This window comes from Chaetura pelagica, unplaced genomic scaffold (assembly GCF_000747805.2).
Source record: "Chaetura pelagica isolate M959 unplaced genomic scaffold, ChaPel_1.0 scaffold911, whole genome shotgun sequence".
Taxonomy (NCBI): domain Eukaryota; kingdom Metazoa; phylum Chordata; class Aves; order Apodiformes; family Apodidae; genus Chaetura; species Chaetura pelagica.
Genome location: NW_009952354.1, coordinates 231,808 through 253,014, shown reverse-complemented (window position 1 = coordinate 253,014; position 21,207 = coordinate 231,808). Strand labels below are relative to the sequence as shown.

Genomic DNA, 21,207 nt, shown 5'->3' with positions numbered 1-21,207 from the left:
CCGGGAGCGGGTGGACTGGGCAGACTTGGTGCTCTGGCAGCGGGAGGAGGCCCTCTTGAGGAGGTTCTGGGAGATGGAGCGGTGGAGGTTCTTCATGGAGGAGGAGGCTGCCATGCTGACCACCCAGGGGTGCTTGAGGGCCTGCAGGGCCGTCATCCTGTCGCCGGGGTCCACCGTGAGCAGGCGGTCGATGAAGTCCTTGGCCAGGTTGGACACGCTGGGCCAGGGCTGGAACACAAGAGAGACAGGACATGAGGAGGAAATTCTTTGCTATGAGGGTGGTGGGACACTGGCCCAGGTTGCCTAGGGAAGCTGTGGCTGCCCCATCCCTGGCAGTGTTGAAGGGCAGGTTGGATGGGGCTTGGAGCAGCCTGGGCTGGTGGGAGGTGTCCCTGCCCATGCAGGGGGTGGCAATGGGTGATCTTTAAGGTCCCTTCCCACTCAAACTAGTCTGGGACTCTGGGATTTGTCAGAAACCACATCTCAGTCACAGCTCCTGGTGATGAACCAGGAAAAACCCCGTGAGGAGTAAAAGAAGCTGAAGAAGTTCACAGAAAAATGTCCAGTTGTGAGTAATTCTGTGCAGACAGAAGGGGGATATATGACACTGCCAAGAACTAGGCAAGAGAAGAAATGTTCTTGCTGGTGTTCAGGGTAGAGCCAGGGTGCTCAGGAAGGAAGCACAGCCTGGAGAATCTGGTGGGAGAAACAAGGCTCTAACCACCAGGAACAACACAACTTCAATAATTTCAAGTCATATTAAAAGATGACAAATGTGATAATTTAGAAGTTGAAGAAATCCATCAAGAACATCCCAGTCTGAAGACAGAGAAACTGGGAACACGTGAGCAGCCCAAGCCTTGAGAGGCCTGGGCACCACACCAGGCCAGTCTAATCAAATCTAAAGAAGAATAAACTCCCAACAAAACCCAATTGGATTTCTCATTATTCCAATTACTCTGGTTTCCCCACAAAAGTTGCACAGGGAGTATTTGCAATTAGATTTTTCTTCTGCTCAGCAAACACAAATCAGTTGATTGATCTGTTTACGCAGCAGGAGGTTTCACTGGCTGCACCATCCCCATCCTTGGTCTGATTTCACTGAAGCCTTCTCCTTAAAAACAGGGAAGGCAACATGGGACTGAAGCACTGAGTGGAATGAATTTAGCAATTTTCAACCCCAGCCCCTGGAGAAATGAAATTGGTCTCCAGAAACTCCAACATCCATTGGCAAAGCAGCAGCTTTAAGTTGGTAAAACCCCAGGAACCCTCCTGGTGAACACTGCAAGGAGCTCCTTCCATCCCGTGGTGACCCAGCCCAGGACCACGCTGTCACCTCGTGCAAAGGACAGATTCCCAAGCATTCCACATTCATTGGTGGAGGACTGAAGGAAGGATGAAAGAGGAAAATACAACAGCCCTTGAATAATCCACAGCATTATCAGGCCATGCAGCCATCTGGTGCTTGTGAACTTCCTTAACCCAGCTTTTGGAATGGAAACAGCCACCTGATTTTCCCTGCACAAGCACTGAATGTTCAGCTGGAATCAGGCAGCAACACCAGAGCAGCTACAACAAAAATAAACACAGAGCTTTTCTTTCCAGCCAGGGATGGCCTTGCTAGCCTCAAGAAAAAAAAAACTGGCATGGAAAAATGGGGGAATCCCACATTTCAGCTTGGCTGGTTTCACAGCCATCTCTTAAACATGTGTCAGCAAGTTATAGACACAAGGGACTTTCACCACAGCCTTGGCTGAGAAACTGTGTGTGAAGGAAGGTCAGGGTGAAGACACCTGGACTTGGGAGAATGGAGGTGACAAGATGAGGTCCCCAAGTCCAGGCTGCCACCAAAGAGGTGAGCAGGGAAAGAAAGAGGCAGGAACCTCCAAAGGAATTGCTGGAGCACCAGCTCCCTGCACTGACTAAATGAGTCCCAGCCTGTTCATAACACCTGGGTATCCTGACACCTTCACTGCTCTTATTTCCCAAACTCCACCCTGAGCTGAATGATGCTCTCTCATTCTGAATGAATCCTCTTACAAGATGCACTTCCTGGCTGAGAACTGGAACTGAACCTAATCAGCACCTCGAGGTGCCAGTTCCCAGTAACTAAGAAATGGTGGAGGACAGGGAGGAAGAATCTTCCCCAAGGACAAAGGGTTTCTCTTCTCAGCCTGGTTAGTGCAGCAGAGGATGAAGAGATAAGCTTCTAACCTTCCACCTACACACACATCCCCTCCTGCAGGCTTCAAGCTGTCGCTGCACAAGCCCTGCCTGCTTTCAAGAGAGCAAACAAGGGGGAGTAAATCCTAAAACAGTCTTATTTGTTAGTGCAACCACAGCCTGCTCCCTGCTGGCACCAGCTCCTCTGCTCCTCTTTTTTCACCTCCTGGAGCCCAAGCACCCAGAAGTGCAACAGGGTGAGGAGCTGCACCAAACACCAGCAGTGTCCAGGCTCCAGCAGAAGAGCAGCACCTTGCAGAAGAGCAGGACTTGCCTTTCTTCATCTTCCCATTTTAGTCAGAATCCACCCCAGACGTCTGGCAGAGGGGGTGAAATGCCCCTTCTTCTGTCCAAACATCTCCTCAAAGCTCAGGTTTAAGTATCCAGCACAGCCCAGCTTAATGGCACTCCTGTTTCTCTCCCAGAAAATACCAGTTTGGGCAGGCAAGGTAGATATAACCTGCTGCTTGGAAATTTTAAGTTTATAAATCATCAGGAGACACTAAAAGTAGATTTGCTTAGTGCAACATAGCTCAGTCCTGGGTGACCAATTTACAGCTGTCTGTCCTGGCACCACTTGGGTGGTTTCTGTTAGAATCCAAACAACTCTTCTGGATCCCATTCTACCAGGTTTCTCCTTAGCATCTTCTCAGCCTCTTTCAGCATCCAAACTACCCAGTGAAGCTGACAGAGATCCTGGTGAACAGCAAAGCACCTCACTGGAACTGCACCAAACTGCACAGGGGCAAGAAGGAAACACTGAAGTAGCAAGGACAACTCATCCCTACCCGACACATCCCAAAGGTGATTTTTTTCCCCCTCTTATATCTTACCCTCTTTTTTCCTACATTGGTTGGTTGGGGTTTTTTCCCAAAACAAAACCAAAAGTTTTTAATTTGCTTTGTGGAATCTGGCCTGGCCACTCCCCAGCTGGAGAAGGATGTGGAGAAGATTTGTGTTAGGGCTACCAAGGTGGCCAGGGGTCCATGACACACGGCCTGCAGGGAGGGGTGTGGAAGGAGCTGGGCTTGTTCAACCTGGCAAGGAGAACTCTAAGGACAATGAACCAGCAAATTACATTTATTTGAAAGTAGTTTTTGCCCCATCCCTGGAAGTGTTCAAGGGCAGGTCGAATAGGGCTTGGAGAAACCTGCAGAAACAGGGGGGTGTCCCTGCCCATGCAGGGGGGTTGGAACTAGGTGATCTTTAAGATGCCTTCCAACCCAAACCAGTCTGGGATTCCAGGATTCTAGTTACAAGGATTACAAAACACACAACAGGTCCAAATGTTGCCAAGGGGCAACAGGGAGAAGCTGCACCTCAGAATGTCCCTATCAGGAAACCTCAGACTGGGGGTGGTTGCAGAAAATCCCTGGAAAGATGGTACAGCCCTGGAAAAGGTCACCAGGGAGGTGAGGGATCTTCACCCTTGAAGCCCTTCAAGGCTTTGTCAGGAAGAAGAAGTCACAGCCAATATCATCTAGTACTGGCAACAGCCCCATCTTGAGCTGGATGGGATAAGAAACCTCCAAAAGTCTCTGGTAACCAAGTGTTTCTGATTTCAGAGCTCCTCTGCCCTGTCCCTGACCAGTTCTGGCATCTCCCCTCCACACACCACAGCCCAGGCTCCACCCCACACACTCAGTAGGGTCAAATGGGCCAGGACTGGTTCAGAGATGAACATTTATTTGCTGATCAGCTCTCTGGGTACATGTGGAATGATATTTAATTACCATTCCTGCAGCAAGGAGGTGAATTTAGTTCTCTCTCCTGCCCAGTCATGGACTTCTATAAAATCCATAGAAACTTTAAGGTCCCTTCCAAGCTAAACCAGTCTGGGATTCCACAATTCTGCTCTTCAGCTATTTTTGTGCACCAACTTCCTCTTCTTTTTAAACAACCTGCAGCTGATACTGAGCTGCTCAAACCACTTGGGGCCCTCTGCAACTCACTGCACTTCACTGCTCATCCAATGTCATCTGCAAATACAATCAACATAATCCCCTCACCTGGGCTAGTCAGTAAAGCCCTGAACACCACTGGACCTCTGGCAATCTCCAGAGAACCACCCTCTACTTTGCTGATGGTAAGTAAATGCTAATTTTAACACAAGAGCTTTGGGGAAGTACAAGGTTGGGTCCCCAGGCTCTCCTGCATCATCTGTGGCAGATTCTGAAAGCCCCCTACAGCAGAACCTGCCTGATGGCTTCTGTCCCCAGAAAGCCTAGAGAACATCCTTTTCCAAGCTCCTAGGCAAAGAAGTTTTGCTCAGCATGAAGGGCAGATGAGGACAAAATGGTTTGCAGCAAAGTGGGGAAGCAGTTTTTCCTAAGGCCAAGTTCCCTCTCCCTTCCCACAGATCTCAGCTAGTGCAGAGGACACATGAGGCAATGATGCTGCTTTTCCAAAGCCAGGCAGAGGAGAAGGCTCCCTGCTTCCAGGAGGCAAGGAACACATCAAATCCTGACTCTCTTCTGCCTGCAGACGTGGTCAATTCACCACCTGTGTTTGTTAGCACAGTTCTGGCACTCGTTGGATTTGCCCACGTTGCCCACTCAGGAGCTCCAGGTGCCTGGCACACACTGGGAGCATGTGGAAGGTTTCCAAAGCAAGGTTGCCCTGCAGGGCATTTCCAAACAGGGATCATTCAGAGATCAGGGAACACCTTCATGAAGTAGCTCAAGATACCCCCAATACCAGCTCCATCCCTGCCATCCCCCTGTGTCAAACACTGGAGCTACAGGAACTCCCACGAATTTTGGAAGATGAATATAGATGAATATTTTAACCACCACGGAACCATAGAATTGTTTTGGTTGAAAAAGACCTTTAAGATCATGGAGTCCAACCCTTCACCCAGCCCTGCCAAGGCCACCACTGCCCCATCCAATCTATAGAATCATTCTGGTTGAAAAAGACCTCGTAAGATCTCACAGAAACAGTCACACAGGTTTTAAGATGAATTTACCACTGAACTCACCCCATCCCCTGCAAAAATGCAGCCCTGGTTTAACCAGAGCAGCTGAGCTGGCAATTCCCTCACCCTCCAAACCCCATGAAACCAGGGTGGGCTGGGACATATTTTAATGTCCTGAATATGCCACAAAATTATTTTACTTTCTTATCCAAGAGCCAAGCCAGTTTGCCTTCATTTTTCAAAATCAGTCTCTTGAGCAAAAAATGGTAGCTTAAGAATGTCACCAAGAATTCATGAAGCTTCCTCATTCCTAAACCCTAACATAAATTCCTAAAGCTGAAAGCAAATGAAAAAAAAGCAAAGCAGAGCACTCAGTGGAAAGAGGTAAGGAACTGCAACTCAGGCTTTGGTGTCAGTGCCCGACACAACAGCACAGAACAGCTCTTGAGTCATCTCAGCTATAATAAGAAACCTTTCTTATGTCTGAGCCTGAAAGGTTATGTCTAACCATCCTCAAGCTGAGCAGACTGTGACCAAATCCCTCAGAAATTGTTCTTCAGACACACACAATGGCAGGAAACACAGCAACACTTCCCTTCCCAGCCAGCTCAACTCTACATCTTGTCGGGTACGAAATCAAACCCTTCAGTTCATCACTCCAAGTGCCTGCAACACTGGGGGCTTCTGATGTGTGGGTTGCCTGGTGCTGATGGAAGTTCAGGAGCTGGAGACATGGCCGGGCACACGTCAGCACCAGCAGGGAGGTGCTGGCTGTGTTACCAGCAGGTGTTTCTCCACAGCCACCAGCAGAACCTCCTGCCTCTCCCCGCCTGCCTGGCTCCCGTCTCGCCAATCAGCGCTAATCGGGGGGATTAGCAAAAGCTCACTTTTCAGGAAAATCCATCAAAGCATCCACTTCAATAACAAAGATATTGGAAAACATGCCTGGGATGTCTCTCCCCGCCCTGGCTTGGGGCAGCAGGAGGGGGAGGCAGCAGCCAAGCCAGCCCAGAAGCTCCTGCTCCAAACCAGGGGACTCGGGTGCTGGCTGAGCTGCCCCTTCTAGCTCCAAACAACTCACCCAGATCCCTCGTGCCCACCTGCTCCAGCTGCAACCTTGGCAGACTTAGGGATTTCAGGGAGTAGGTGAAAGAGACTACCAAGAAAAACTCGTCCAGCTCAGCACCAACAGAATCTTTTCAGAAGAGTTTTTGCAGCTGAAAAGAGATTTTCATGACCTAAAATCAACATCTTGACTTCCTACCTGTGGCACATACGCTGGTTAACTCCTCCTTTGTCTCCTCCCAGGGCAGGAGGACATTGCAGCTGTCAGGGAGGACCCAAATTCAGGTCAGACGAAATCTGAGCCAACTTTCAACAGCAGATTGTTCCAAATGTATCAGGTCCAACCAGCCTCCCTCAAAGGCAGGGTCAATTACGGGTGACAAAATGATCTGCAGCACAGGTGAGTGTTCAGGGCTTTCTCTGCAGAGCTCAGGTTTGATTCAGTCAAACTAGGTTTTAACCTGAAGCTGGAACCACAGCCTGGTACCAGCTCTTCACAACCTGCAAGTCTGGTGCTCAGTGCAGGGGCTCAGATGGGAGCCAGGAAGATCATGGAATCCCAGGATGGTTTGGGTTGGGAGAAATCTGAAAGATCATCCAGTTCCAGCCCCCTGCATGGGCAGGGACACCTCCCACCAGCCCAGGGTGCTCCAAGCCCCATCCAACCTGCCCTTCAACACTGCCAGGGATGGGGCAGCCACAGCTTCCCTGGGCAACCTGGGCCAGGCTCTCACCACCCTCACACCAAACAATTTCCTCCTCATGTCTCACCTCAATCTCCCTCTTCCCATTTTAATCCCTTCCCCCTTGTCCTCTCCCTCCCTGCCCTTCTCCCAAGTCCCTCCCCAGCTTTCCTGGAGCCCCTTCAGGCACTGGAAGGTGCTCTAAGGTCTCCCTGGAGCCTTCTCTTCTCCAGGCTGAATTTTCTGTAATTTTTTGCTGCAATTTTCTCCAGAGTGCAACACATTTACAGCACCCATCTAAAACCACACTTCAGAACCATCGCACAGGTGCCAGTCAGGTCTCCCTGTGCCTCCAGAGTCACACTGGTACTCAACGTCTCAGTTTCTATATCATCTCCTGGAGCCCCAGCACCCTCAGGGCTCCAGCAGAACAATCCCAGTCAAAGCAGTTCCTGAGGTGACCCCCACCCACTCATCCTGCTGGGAGGAATTCCCCCGTGTGTCACAAGGAGGACAGAACCAGATCAGTGCTCATCCCCTGCTCAGGGGCTGCACCAAGCAGGTTACTGAGGATTACAGCTCTTCCCACTGCAGAATTAACATCTTATCCCAAATATCCTCACCCACTGAGCCTTGGCTCCTAAGCCAACCAGCATGCAGCAGAAAGCCTGGCCACCCAACATTCACCTCCAGTGAGATATCAGGAAAACACCACCCCTGAGCCACAGGTAGAAAGCAAAGGATTAAAACGACTACAAGGAAAAGAGGAAACTGCCCAGTGAAGTTTTATGCAGCTGTAAAAGAGTCCCAAGACACCAAAGGCAGCTGAGAGTTCAGATCCTTTCAGTTAATACTCTCTGCTCTGCACAGAGGCAGCTTAATGTTCTTTTTCTACCCTTTATCCCTAATTCTGCAGGAACACTGTTCCAGTAACAGGATTTTCTAGGGCCCAGAGATGCAGGAATGAAAGTAGGATGCATCAAATCACTGCATTATCACAAGTCCTTTTCCCTCAGATGTGGCTCCTGTCTCCCTCCATCCTTACAACAATTACATGCCATATGCTGTTTCCCACTTCCCCAAACCCAGACATGCACCCAAAATCTTAACCAAAATGCTCAGCTGCCCTTAATCCTGCCTTGAATCTGCAGGTGCTGCAGGCACTGCCAGAGACAATGGGCTATGAATGGAATTACTGGGAAAAGACACATCCCTCTTACCCATGGAGATCTGCTCCCTCCTTTGCCTCCAGCAGCTCTGAGGTTTGGCAGGTCCCTCCCTGTTCTCCTGCTCAACACACCAACATAAATCAAAGTATTGCAACCCAAAGAGGCCACCAGAGTGAAGCACGTGGCATCTCCACCTCGTTGTTTCAGTGGGTGTTTCCAGCCCCAGAGCTGCAAAGCCAAAGTAAGGGAAAGCCCAACCAACCCAGCTGCCTCTCAGCCAACTCCCTGACCTGTGGGATGCTGTGAAACACACAGCAGGGTGTTGCAGATGCAGCTGTGTGGAAAGGAAAGATGTTTGAAGAGAAAGATCACCCCTCTCCTCACTGAGCCTGCCCTAGGATCTGGAGTCCTCTTCACAGATAAAGAGTTGCAGCCTGAGCTAAAACACAGTCAAAAGGCAAAAGGAACCCTTTTGAGAAAGCTCCTTGTGAGACTCCAATTCCATCAGAGGAAACAACCTTCTGAACAACCTCAAGAAGCCACAATGAAGGGGAATTGATTTTTAAACACATACATTGGTTCCTAAGCCCTTTTACTGAAAAAGGTGCTTCATTACCTGTAAATAAAGTGGTTTCCAATACAGGAAGCTGAAGGTTTGGAGGAGCAGGGGAACTCTACCCTGGTGAGGCCACACCTGGAGCCCTGTGTGCAGGTCTGGGCTCCCCAGTTCATGAAGGACAAGGAGCTGCTGGAGAGATTCCAGCACAGGGCACTGAGATGCTGAGGGAACTGGAGCATCTGCCTGTGAGGAAAGGCTGGGAGAGCTGGGGCTGTTCAGCTGGAGAGGAGGAGCCTGAGGGGGGATCTGATGAGTGCTGATCAATATCTGCAGGGGGTGTCAGGAGGATGGGCCAGACTCTGCTCAGGGGTGTCCAGTGACAGGACAAGGGGCAGAGGGCACAAGCTGGAGCACAAGGAGATTCAAGTTAAACATAAGGAGAAACTTCTTCACTGTGAGGGTGACAGAGCCCTGCGACAGGCTGCCCAGGGAGGTGCTGGAGTCTCCTTCTCTGGAGACATTCCAGCCCCATCTGGATGTGTTCCTGGGGGATCTGCTCTAGGAGATCCTGCTCTGGCAGGGGAGCTGGACCAGATGATCTCCAGAGGTCCCTTCCAACCCCACCACTCTGTGTGAGCATGGTCACTGACACCTGTGGGAGGCTGGAGGATTTTCTGGGTGTAACTGAGCTCCTCATGTTTGAGAGAGCCCAAGACATCAGCTCCTGCAGAGGAGAGATCTGAACAAACACTTCAGCTCCCAGAAACATACAGAGCAGCACAAACCCACCCGTCCTCACACCCCCAGGCAGGTGCATTAAAATAAAAGAAAGAGCAGAAGCCAAGAGTGCATTTATCTGGCTGGCCCTGGTGTTTCATGCCAGGCACTTTCATTCTCTTCAAGTGTCTCAGCTCTTCAAAGCAGAGCTCAGTGCCCTTTTCAGCAGAGAGCATCCGTCTGCATCTCACCTCCACTCCTGGTGCTCTACTTAAAAATCACCACGTTCCCACAGCCTGGTTGAAATGCAAAAAGCACATTCCTCTGTAAATTGAGTTTTGTTGGGTTTTTTTTTCTTTCCTTTTTCCAGGCAAGGGCTCAGCAATTTACATGAAGAGCAATTCTTCCTTACACGGGGAAAAAAAATATACCTAATTTATTTGAGAGCACAATGTGTGCATTTCTTTAACAACAGGGCTGGGGGAAAACAGTTCTACCATCTAATGTGCCTCCCAGGAGAAAAAGAGAAGGGAAAAATAGTCTGTCTTCCCCCAGGAAGGATAAAATGTGGGCCCAGAGGCTGGGCTGCATCCCCAGCAACAGGGGAGGGGATTGTCCCCCTCTGCTCTGCTCAGACCTCACCTAGAGAACTGTGTCCAGTTCTGGACCCTCCAACACCAGGAGGACATGGAGCTCCTGGAGAGAGTCCAGAGGAGGCCACAGAGATGATCCAAGGGCTGGAGCAGCTCTGCTCTGGAGCCAGGCTAGGAGAGTTGGGGTGTTCAGCCTGGAGAAGAGAAGGCTCCAGGGAGACCTGAGAGCAGCTTCCAGGGCCTGAAGGGGCTCCAGGAAAGCTGGGGAGGGGCTTGGGACAAGGGCATCTTGTGGATCTATGAGCAATGGGTACAGTAGAGGCCAATGACGCTTCTCTAATCCTGGCATTTTTTTTAATCTGCTTTCAGTGTTTTCCAGCAGCCACACTCCAGTCCAAGCTCAGGAACACCAAGCTGCCTTCCTGTCCATCTTCAACAGGAGATGTATGAGCAAGAAACCCCAGAGGGAGATTTTTCTCCTTTCCAGGTCAGCTGCCACCCTAGAACTGATTTGTGTCTAACTCATTCCACAAAGCTTTATGACATACAAAGCTACAGTTAGGAACTGTTCAGGAAAAAACCTGAACACATTTCTGGGCCAAAGCCTAACATTGAAAATAAAACTAATAAATTATTAAACACTTGATGCTTTGTACTTTTTTTTTTCCCTAAACCTGTTATAATTTTTGTCATCAAAAGAAGACACAGATTATTATATTTTTTTTAATCTTATTTGCATATTTAGTTCACTCTAAGTGACCAGAAGTGCAACTACCCAGAAGCCCTTCCAGGCCTGGCAGCCAGGGGAGGCTCACACCTCCTGCAGCATCAAAGCAAAACTTACTATTCTTTAAAATGCCACATCCCAACTTGGAGCCTGTTGGTCATGTCCTGACTTCAATGTCCTGCAAAACCCCAGGAAATCAGTTTCTACCCTAAAATACAAGCATGCAAAATAGAAAGCTGTTTTTTTTTTCCCCTGCAGGCCTCTGCCACCACACATTTCCACCTGCAGCTTATCTAGCATGGTTAACAAGAAGGTTAACAACCTTCTTTTTATTGCTTGTGCCTTTTTTTTAGTACAATTTGTAAGAAAATCTGACCATAGCCATAATATAAACCCTTTGGAGAGGGAGGGGTGATTCAGTAATCAGCTCCCAACTGAGTCAGAAGCAGCCTGTGGTCAAGCTCTACCTCATCCTCCCTCTGAAAATTGAATAAATGCAGGAAATTGATATTAAAGTTGACAAGACTGTCATCCCTCTCCTCTATTATGTGTCACAAGGGGTTTGAGAGGCTACAAGTCCTCCACAGTCTTTTATCCAGCCTCCAGGATGAGGACAACTGCAGGAATACTTTGGAAAAGCTCTGCAGACCTACTGATGTAGCCGGGGGAAGGACTCACCTGGGCAGCAGCACCAGCTGCTTGGGAACTGCTTTTTGGAGTTTTCTAACAGCACAAGGAAAGTTTGTTTGCCAACATCCTGCCCACACTCTTCACTCTCCCTGCTCCTGGTCTCACCTGCAGGCAGGGAGAGCTGGCTGGAGAAGAAAGTGTTTTGTTTCTTCCCTTCCAAGGACCGAGTGTGTTATCACGGGAACACCCTTCACACTGCTCCACTCATCATCTACTACACTAACTTGTTTCTAAAGAATTAAGAGCCCGGATCCATCCACAGCAGCATCTGCAGAATTTCCTCAGTATCCGCATTTAGCTTTCAGCTCCAAGCTAGGGCAGATGGTTGTTAAGATGCTGAATGCTCAGGGAGAGCAGCAATAGGAAATGCTACGCACTAAAAACCCTGCACACTGAACCCCTCCTTGGGTTTGCTCTGCAGCCACCTGTGCTGCAAAGCTCTGCTTATCTTCCTGGTTTTTAGTGATTGCTTCTTGGTTGCTTTCGACCAAGATTCAGAGGAGTTGTTGATAGGCAGGAGGGCAGGACTGCCATCCAGAAGAACCTCAGGTACCTGGAGAAACAGGATGGGAGTAGCTGTGCCAGCGCTGCCAGGGCAGCCTGAGAGGGGGATGCCCCACCTGATGTGCTGGAGATGCTCAGTGGAAAGGCAAGTGGGGGCTGCCAAGCTGCAACCAGGTGAATTCTGGCTGGGTAGGAGGAAAACCACACCTCCCATAAGATCCAAGCAGCCCCAGAGAGGCAGTGACATCTCCATCCGTGTAAACTTTCCAAGCTTGAGTGACCAGGGTGCCAAGCAAGCTCAGCTACCTTCACATTTAGCCCCGTTCTGAATCAGGGTTTGGACCAGTCTGAGGTCACTTTGTGCCTAAATCCTCCTCCAACTGCCTCAGCCTCCCTCCAGTTTTAAGTTCAGTGGTTTACATGGCACCATGGCCCAGCAGGAAGCCAGACCAACTGGTTGTTGATCCCATTGCCAGTTTGATGCAAAACAAAAAGCAGAACCACTTCAGAAATGCCATCAACTTCCTCCTGGAGTTATCACACATAATGGAACCTAGAATTGGAAATAGGAGCTCTCCCTTTGACTTGACAGAACTTCACCAGGTGTCATCACTACAAGAATACTGATAAATTGTTGCTTTTATGTACAGCTTAGTTATTTTTTCTGTATTGCAGCCACCTGGAGGCCATGAACAAGGCTTCAGTCTTGTTGGTTATCCTAGGAATCTGCCACCCATGCCAGGGACAGACAAAGGGGCCACAGCAGTCCCTTTCAGCATGACATCCTTGCTGAGAAGCAGCCTTAGAGCAGGTAAAGAGAGGAGCAAAGGAGCCTAGACAGAAAGTGTAGGTAACCCAAAAAAAAAAAAAAGGGATGGAGAAGAAATCTGGGTGGATGTGGCCAAAGAAATAAAATTATACAAAAAATGTGTAGATCTGCATGAGTTAGAGCAGAGCAAGATGTACTTGACAAGTTGGAAGAAAGGGACACCTGAAAGGTTCAAACTCCAAGTGAGGGCCTGGCTGAAGATTTGCTGCTCAGAGAAAAGCTCAGGATTTAAATGAAGGATGAGCAAGACTTAAAAAACAGACTTTGGTGAAGACCCAGCAGAATCCTCAGTTGGAAGAGGACACCTTTCTAAACATACCCCACAGGAAGGGCACTTCTGAAGGGGTTTCTTCTCTACACAGAGTCAGCAGGTAAAGGCACCTCATGCCCATGGGATTAGAGGAAACCTTCAACACTCAGACACGGGGCTTCAGCAGCCAGCCCCAAAATTGCTGTCACCCTCACACATCTGACAGCAGGAGCAACAAGTGGTGAAAGAAAGAACCTTGAGATATTGTTGGGAGTTCAAAGAAATTAAAGTGAAACCCTCAAGAGCAAAACAAATGGCCAGGGGAGCTGTGGGAGAATGAAGCCATCATGTGAAGGGCAGGATAACTAGAGGGCTTCTGCTCTCAGGCTTCACGTCTGAGTCATCAGACAGAGCAGAGTCAGAAGCAGAAGGCAATTCACACCACACCTTTCTTTAGAGATGTGGAACATCAGTGCAGGCTCATTTCTCCCCAGGAAAGACAAAACCCAAATGACTCTGCAGGAGAAGGGGAAGTTAAACCAATTTTACCACCTGCAAAATACACTTTTTATTACTGCTTAGTCTGTAGATGTTGCTTGTTTTCTACCTGCCTACAGAGAAACTGCAGCACTGGGTGATAGTTAAAGCGTTCAAGAACATTTCTGTTCATCAGGACATGTTTTACCTTCCACACGTGTTACCTGCCAGCTTGTCCAAAGGAGTGTTATCCAGCAAGTGGGATTGATAAATCTTTGGATTTATTACTTCTTGTAAGATTGATTACTTACAGTAATGCTGCTGCCAAACCAGGGGCTACCTGCTCCCTCAGTGTCCAACAGGACAGCTGAGGACCCCCAGCACACAACCCCCAAATCCTGCACAGCCCACCCTGCAGCACTGCCTGCTCCTCAGCTCCCTAACTCTTGGGAGTGGATGAAAACCCCAACTAAGGGATGAGATGAATGAAGGGAAGACTAGCACCTCTGATGGGATTGCAGGTTACTGGGTCAAAGAGCCAGCCAGCCCAGTATGGTGTCTCTGATACCAACCAACAGCAGGTACAGAGACAGAGCAAAGAAAACACCTTCTGTGCTGCAATCAACACACTCAAGCCTCAGAAATTTGTGGCTTAGGGACCTCTTCATCCATCCTTGGGACTTGTAAATGTCATTCTAAATGCCATTCAAGACTAGGTTGGATGGAGCTTGGAGCAACCTGGGCTTGTGGGAGGTTGGAACTAGATGATCTTTAAGGTCCCCTCCAACCCAAACCATCCTGGGATTGTCTCCACTGATTTGGCTTCCATGAATTTGTCCAGTTGCTCTTTGAACTCAGGGAAGCTTGTAAGGTCCACATGTCATCACCATCTGAAGAGCTCTGCACAGCTTCACTGGTGAATTTGCTCCTGATGGCTCCTGGGCAGCAGGGAACAGATCCTTCCAACTTCACTGGCTTTTTCCCCATGAAAGTGACCACATCATTCAGCCTTGTGCTTCTCTTCAGCAAATTGCTGAGCTATGGAAAGGCCACTATCACATTGAAGCTTCAAAGCTCCTTCAAGAGCCTTTGGTGAGGAACATCATTAAGCACCACTGGAAAAACCTAAGCAAGCCACACACAACCAGGTCATCTCTCCACACGGCTGCTGAGTCCCTTGCAGAGCTCCTTGCAAAGCCCAGCATCCTTCATACATCAAACATGTCCCTCCTTAGCTCACACTGATCAATGCATCACTAGCACCATGATTTAGAACAAGTTCTTTTTGGTTTTAAACTGATTAACAGATGTTCCCACACAAGCAACAACCAAAAAAGCTGATTGTTTCAGGAACAGCAGAACAGACCCCACGGGGAAATGATTTGCCAGATCAGATACCAAAACCAGAACAACTCCTAGCTCAGTTTCCCAATTTATCCACAACTTATATTACCTGCCACCTCTTCCAGCAACTTTCCCAGGTGTGTAAAGCAACATAAAAGTATCAGTATTCAAGAGAAGGACCAGCTTTGAAACTGAACCAGAGCAGGGTAATGAGGGTTTGATGTTCTGCACTTTGAAATGTAAAGGAAACTGTGAATGGAATTCCAGCTTTATTCCTCAGACAACTCTTTAAGTTACAAAATCAGGTTTAGCCCCAAGATTTCAATTAAAATATTGCCAAATTTTCTTTTGAGTGGGTTCTAACAAAAGAAGTGAAAGAGGAGGACTGGGGCAGGCAGTCTCAAAGAGCCAGCACTACCCTCACTGGGAGACACTCAGAAAAAAGCACACCGAGTTCCAAAGGCAGCTTTTCTTCCTTCCTCACCCTGCCCATTACTCCAAGCAGCTCAGAAAGTACAGGAGATTTTAAAAAGGACAGAATGAGAGCAGTGATGTCAGCAGCACCGAACAAGCTCTTCTGGGAGACCTCTCCTATTGATCTGCTAATGGTCTCTTCAAAGAGACCTCACACCCTGGCAGAGGGAGAGAGCAATTACAGGCCTGGCCAGCAGCTCACTTGTTTTTCAAGGGGATGGAGCTGCTTCTCAGGTCAGTGTGTATCTCACTTTACTCTTCTCTCAATGCAGCTTTGTCCCCTCTTGACCAGGTTTTGAGGCCAGATCTTTCCAGAAGTGGGACTCGGCACTGATTCCCACCAGACCCCCTGACATGGCTGGGAACTCAGCAGCCTCCTTCCCAGCCAAAAACCCTGAGCTCTGCACCTCACAGGTTTCTTTTAACACTCCCTTTTCCATGGCACAGCCTGGTAATTCACAACAGGGACAAGAAAAGCAGTTGTTCCGCTGAAATCTCTGTCTCTGCACCTCTCAGACACTTTCTGCAACACAGACAAATGTTCTGCTCATTCTTGCTCCTGCAGGACCAGGGAGGTGATTCTTTGCATTTACTTGGCTCTGGTGAGATCCCACCTGGAGAACTGGGTCCAGTTCTGGAGTCCCCAACACAAGAAGGTCATGGAGCTGTCAGAGTGAGCCCAGAGGTGGTAATGGAGCTGATCCAAGGGCTGGAGCAGCTCTGCTCTGGAGCCAGGCTGGGAGAGTTGGGGTGTTCAGCCTAGAGAAGAGAAGGCTCCAGGGAGACCTTAGAGCACCTTCCAGTGCTTGAAGGGGCTCCAGGAAAGCTGGGGAGGGGACTGGGACAAGGGCAGGGAGGGAGAGGACAAGGGGGAAGGGATTAAAACTGGAGGAGGGAGATTGAGATGAGACATGAGAAGTAAATTCTTTGGTGTGAGAGTGGTGAGAGCCTGGCCCAGGTTGCCCAGGGAAGCTGTGGCTGCCCCATCCCTGGCAGTGTTGAAGGGCAGGTTGGATGGGGCTTGGAGCAACCTGGGCTGGTGGGAGGTGTCCCTGCCCATGCAGGGGGTTGGAGTTGGTGGCTCCAGCCCTTGAATCATCTCTTTGGCCTCCTCCTTCACACCCTGCACCTGGTTGGAAATCACACATTAATGGGGCAAAGTACCACAAGAAGCACAGGCTGCCGAGTCAGCTGAAGCCTGGAGCTCAGGGAAGCAGCTCCTAAGATGTTTTTGGCAAGAAACTAATCAAGTGCTGCAGTTTCTAAAGGAAGTAACACACTTGGTCCAGAAAGTGCCAAATCTGGGGGTTTGCAGCTCCTCATGTTTGTGTCTCTGTGGACTAGGAGACCTTCTGAGGATCACCCAGGGGAAGAACAAAAAGATCCACAAAACCAGACTCTCCTCAGTGGTCTCCTGTGCAGACACCAACATTCCTCAGCTTCATTCAACTTGGATATTCCAACTATGAACACAAGCTGGCCTGACAGCTTTACAGAATAGAGACACTGACACCTCTGAAACCCCCCCAGAGCCATTTTCCATTCTTTTCTTTCAGCACAATCCTCAAGCAGCTCAATATGTTTAAAAATGTCACATGTCAAACTCCTTCCATCCATCAGCCAAATTCCAACACACCCGTCACACCTAAAACCACCAGAACAACCACTGATTAATTCTGGGGTTTTTTGACAGTTCATTTACTGTCATTTTGGAATCAGAACCTCAGTCATTAACACCTTCCCAGAGGGTTTAATCTCACAAAGTCACGGCATCCAGGAATTTAATCACTCTCTTATGAAAGAGGTTAGAAAAGAAGCACAGAATCCTGGAATGGCAGGTTGGGAGGGACCTCAAGAATCATCTGGTCCAACCTTACGAGGTAATAATACAATTGTAATGAGGTGGCCCAGCACCCTGTCCAGCTGAGTCTTAAAACTGTCCAATGTGGGAGAATCCACCATGTCCCTTAGGAGATTGTTCCCATGTCCAACTGTTCTAAGGGTGAAAAAAAACTGTGAAAAGCTTCATTTTTTACTATTGCCAGTGGATTGCCCCTTCAGGCACTGGAAGGTGGTCTAAGGTCTCCCCTGAGGGAGGGTTGGTCCCTTCCAACCTTCACCACTCTGTGATTACCAAGCCACCACAAAGCAAAGCCAAGCTGGAACCTGCTGCCCACATCAGGCTGCTACAGACACTCCAGGGAGCAACAAAAAGACTCCTACTAGTAGACAAAAATGTTCGCAATTGTTTTGTCAGAGGTTAAATATTCTTTTGGCAGACTTCAGAGGAGAGAAGAGGAACCCCAAGGAACCCAGGGAGCAAGGACAGACCATGTATTTTTAGTGTTAAGGCAAAGGAGGTTACATCTGGAAAGAGGAAATGGCCCCAAGTTGTGCCAGGGGGGTCTAGACTGGAGATTAGAAGAAACTTCTTCCCTGAAACGGCCGTTAAACCCTGGCCCAGGCTGCCCAGGGAGGTGGTTGAATCTCCATCCCTGGAGGGGTTTCAAAGCTGTGAAGATGTGGTGCTAAGGGACATGGGTTAAGCTGGGTAGAGTTGGGTTAATGGTTGGAAGAGCTGGGTTATGGTTGGATTTGATGACCTCAAAGGTCTTCTCCAACCAGAAGGATCCTGTGACTTCCCCTGACCACAGCTGCTGCCACACTCACCTCTCCTGAGTAGCTGTACTTTCCTTTCAGGATCTGGCGGTACAGGCGGGTGCGGTTGTCGTCCTCAAAGGGCATGGTGCCGCTCAGCAGGATGTAGGAGATCAAACCCAGGGACCACATCTCCACATAGTTAGTGTATGGCTTCCTGACCAGGATCTCGGGGGCGATGTACTCCGGGGTCCCACAGGTGGTTTTCATCAGGCAATCATCTCCCTTCTTCCGGGCGCTCGCCAGCCCGAAGTCCGTGATCATGATCTTGGAGTCGGTGCCCGGGTGATAGTACAGCAGGTTCTCCGGCTTCAGATCCCGGTGGGTGATCCCCAATGTGTGCAAGTACTTCACCCCATCCAGCACCATCTGCAGCACCCTGGTGGCATCCCTCTCAGTGAAGGACCCCTTGGCAATGATCCGATCGAAGAGCTCCCCCCCGGTGGCCAACTCCATCACCATGTAGACGCGGTCCTGGGTCTCGAAGACCTCGATCAGCTGGATGATGTTGGTGTGCCTGACGCGCCTCAGCACGCTCAGCTCCTGCTCGCACACCTCCCGCGCCTCCCGGTACTTGGTCTCGATCATCTTGATGGCGTAGGGCTGCTTGGTGGCCTTGTGCTCCACCCTCACCACCCTGCTGAAGCTGCCTCTCCCGATCAGAGCCTTGATGTCGTACTTGGCCGTCACGCGGGGGTCGAACTTGGCGCGGTACTTGGCCACCTTGTTCTTGCGGGGCTCGGGCTGCTCCAGCTGGGCAGGGAGGGGGTTCCCAGGAGAAGGGTTGGCCTGGCGGGGAGGGGAGGGAGAGCCAGCCTTGATGACAGCCCCACAGTCCCCCCGGATGAAGTGCTTGTAGATGTCATTGTAGCCCGTGTAAGGCTCGACTTTCTTCACCAGGTCCAGCTGCACGTCTTTGGGGGGCTCGGGAAGCACTTTGCTGGTCCCACAGCCCATCACTGAAGGGTCTTAATTCCCCATCAAGGCATTTTCCCAAGGAAGCAGCAGCAGCAGCAACCACATCCAGGACAACTCCTGCATGGGAACCTTAGGAGCATGAGAAGAAAGAGAGAAATGGGAATCCCCAAGGGGAAAGGGACAGAGTGCACCTGCATCAGCAGGTTTCCTGATGGCACCCAGCTGGGGTGGGTGGTGACACCCCAGAGGGCTGTGCTGCCAGCCAGGGTGACCTGGACAGGTTGGAGAGTTGGGCAGGGAGAAACTTCATGACATTCACCAAGGGCAAGTGTAAAGTTCTGCACCTGGGGAGGAACAACCCCATGGATCAGTGCAGGGTGGGGGGAACTGCTGCAGAGCAGTGCTGGAGAGAAGGACCCTGGGGTCCTGGGTGACCATGAGCCAACAATGTGCCTTGGTGGCCAAGAAGGCCAATGGCCTCCTGGGGGGCATAAAGAACAGTGTGGCCAGCAGGTCAGGGAGGCTCTGCCCCTCTGCTTTGCCTGGTGAGGCCTCCTCTGTGTGCAGGTCTGGGCTCCCCAGTTCATGAAGGACAAGGAGCTGCTGGAGAGAGTCCAGCACAGGGCACTGAGATGCTGGGGGAACTGGAGCTTCTGCCTGTGAGGAAAGGCTGGGAGAGCTGGGGCTGCTCAGCTGGAGAGGAGGAGCCTGAGGGGGGATCTGATCAGTGCTGATCAGTATCTCCAGGGGGTGTCAGGAGGATGGGCCAGACTCCTCAGAAGGCTCCAGAGGAACTTTCCTCTTACCATCACCAGGCCTCTCTCCACTCATTCACCACCTCTCCAAGCAACAACTCAGCAGGAGCAGCACCACAGGAACTCTGGCTGGTTTTCCATCAGGAGAACAACGTGGAGACACAAGAACTCTCTTAGAGGGACACCCAGAGGCAGTTCAGACTCCACATCCAACCTGGAAAGAAACCAAGGCTTCAGTGAAGATTCAGTTTTAAAAGCAGACACCCAAGTTACACCCTGGAGAAGCCTCACCATGTCAGGGCCACCAACCATGCACAAACACACCTCTGCTAAGGTGCAGGCAGCAGGAACCAAAACTAACTCCACAGAAGCTCTAAGTGACTTTCACTGGGGCCTGTCCTGCTCATCCAAAGCCCCCTGACTTAGAAACAAATGAAATCCTATAGCTAGTCCCAAGTAATGCCTCTCATGGAGAGCTCTTCCCTGCTGTGTTATAGTTTAAGGGAGTGGGAGCAGCTCCAAACAACAATCCCACACGTAGAAAAGCACTTGGGTCAAACATCCCCCCCTAAACAAAACCAGTGAGGAGCAAAAGTTGAGCTTGGAAACATCATACAACCATCATGACAGTCACTGACACCAGGCTCATACTCCCTGCATGTCAGGGGCTCCTCCTTCCTACCCTGAGGGCCCCAGTGCCACATGTCACAGCCACCTCCATGTCTGTGCAGGTGGAAATGCTCCTGTGCCATGATCACCCAGAGCTCTGGAGAAGGCAATGAGAAATCAGAGAAATGAGGCATCACAAACCCCCTCCAGGCAGTAAACCCCATCCCCAGCAGGTGCTGAGGCAGGACAGCACCTCCCAGCTGTGCCTGCAGGTGGAGAGAAGGAACATGGGGGTTTAGGCTTCAATGTCCACCTCTCTCTCCTTGGACAACCAGCACATTGCATCCCAGGGCTGGAATGGGCAAGACCTCAGCACAGAAGTGTTCTCCACTGCTCTGAATGAAGCAGGACCTGAGGGATTCCATCCCTGAGTGACTCCATCCCTGAGAGTGTCCCTGTGTCAGTCACCTGGCCACCCCCCCCAGGCTGAGCAGCCCCTCCACCACCAATTAAGTACCTCACGACTTGAATTAACTTCCCTCTGCATAAGGGAACATGAAGACACCAGCTCTGAACCGTGTGAGAAACGCTCCCACACAGGAACCCTCTGGCCACACCAGCACAGGGAGGGAAAAGCCCTGAACACCCCTCACCTTTAGTTTTACTGATCAGTTTTTAAAAAATGTACCTTACACCTGACTCAGACCTGCCCTTCGGGGCACGACTTGAATTAACTTCCCTCTGCATAAGGGAACATGAAGACACCAGCTCTGAACCGTGTGAGAAACGCTCCCACACAGGAACCCTCTGGCCACACCAGCACAGGGAGGGAAAAGCCCTGAACACCCCTCACCTTTAGTTTTACTGATCAGTTTTTAAAAAATGTACCTTACACCTGACTCAGACCTGCCCTTCGGGGGGCAGCTCAGCCCCCGGGGGGGGTTCTGAGGGGAAACCCGGGGCTGGGGCCGCAGCAGCGCAGCGGGGCCGCAGCCGGGAGCAGAACCGGACCGGCCGAACCAAAGGGGGAGGTGCACCAAACCCCA

The 21,207-nt window shown here is 50.2% G+C and overlaps 1 protein-coding gene across 1 annotated transcript in view; it reads right to left on the bottom strand.

Annotated features, from left to right (window-relative positions):
* Window positions 1-18,836, bottom strand: part of PSKH1 (protein serine kinase H1) — a 19,376-nt gene extending 540 nt beyond the window's left edge. The window contains exon 1 of the mRNA XM_010007834.1: window positions 17,892-18,836. Coding sequence (XP_010006136.1) covers window positions 17,892-18,836 — 945 coding nt within the window. The remainder of the gene's footprint in view (window positions 1-17,891) is intronic.
* Window positions 18,837-21,207: the final 2,371 nt, after the last annotated feature.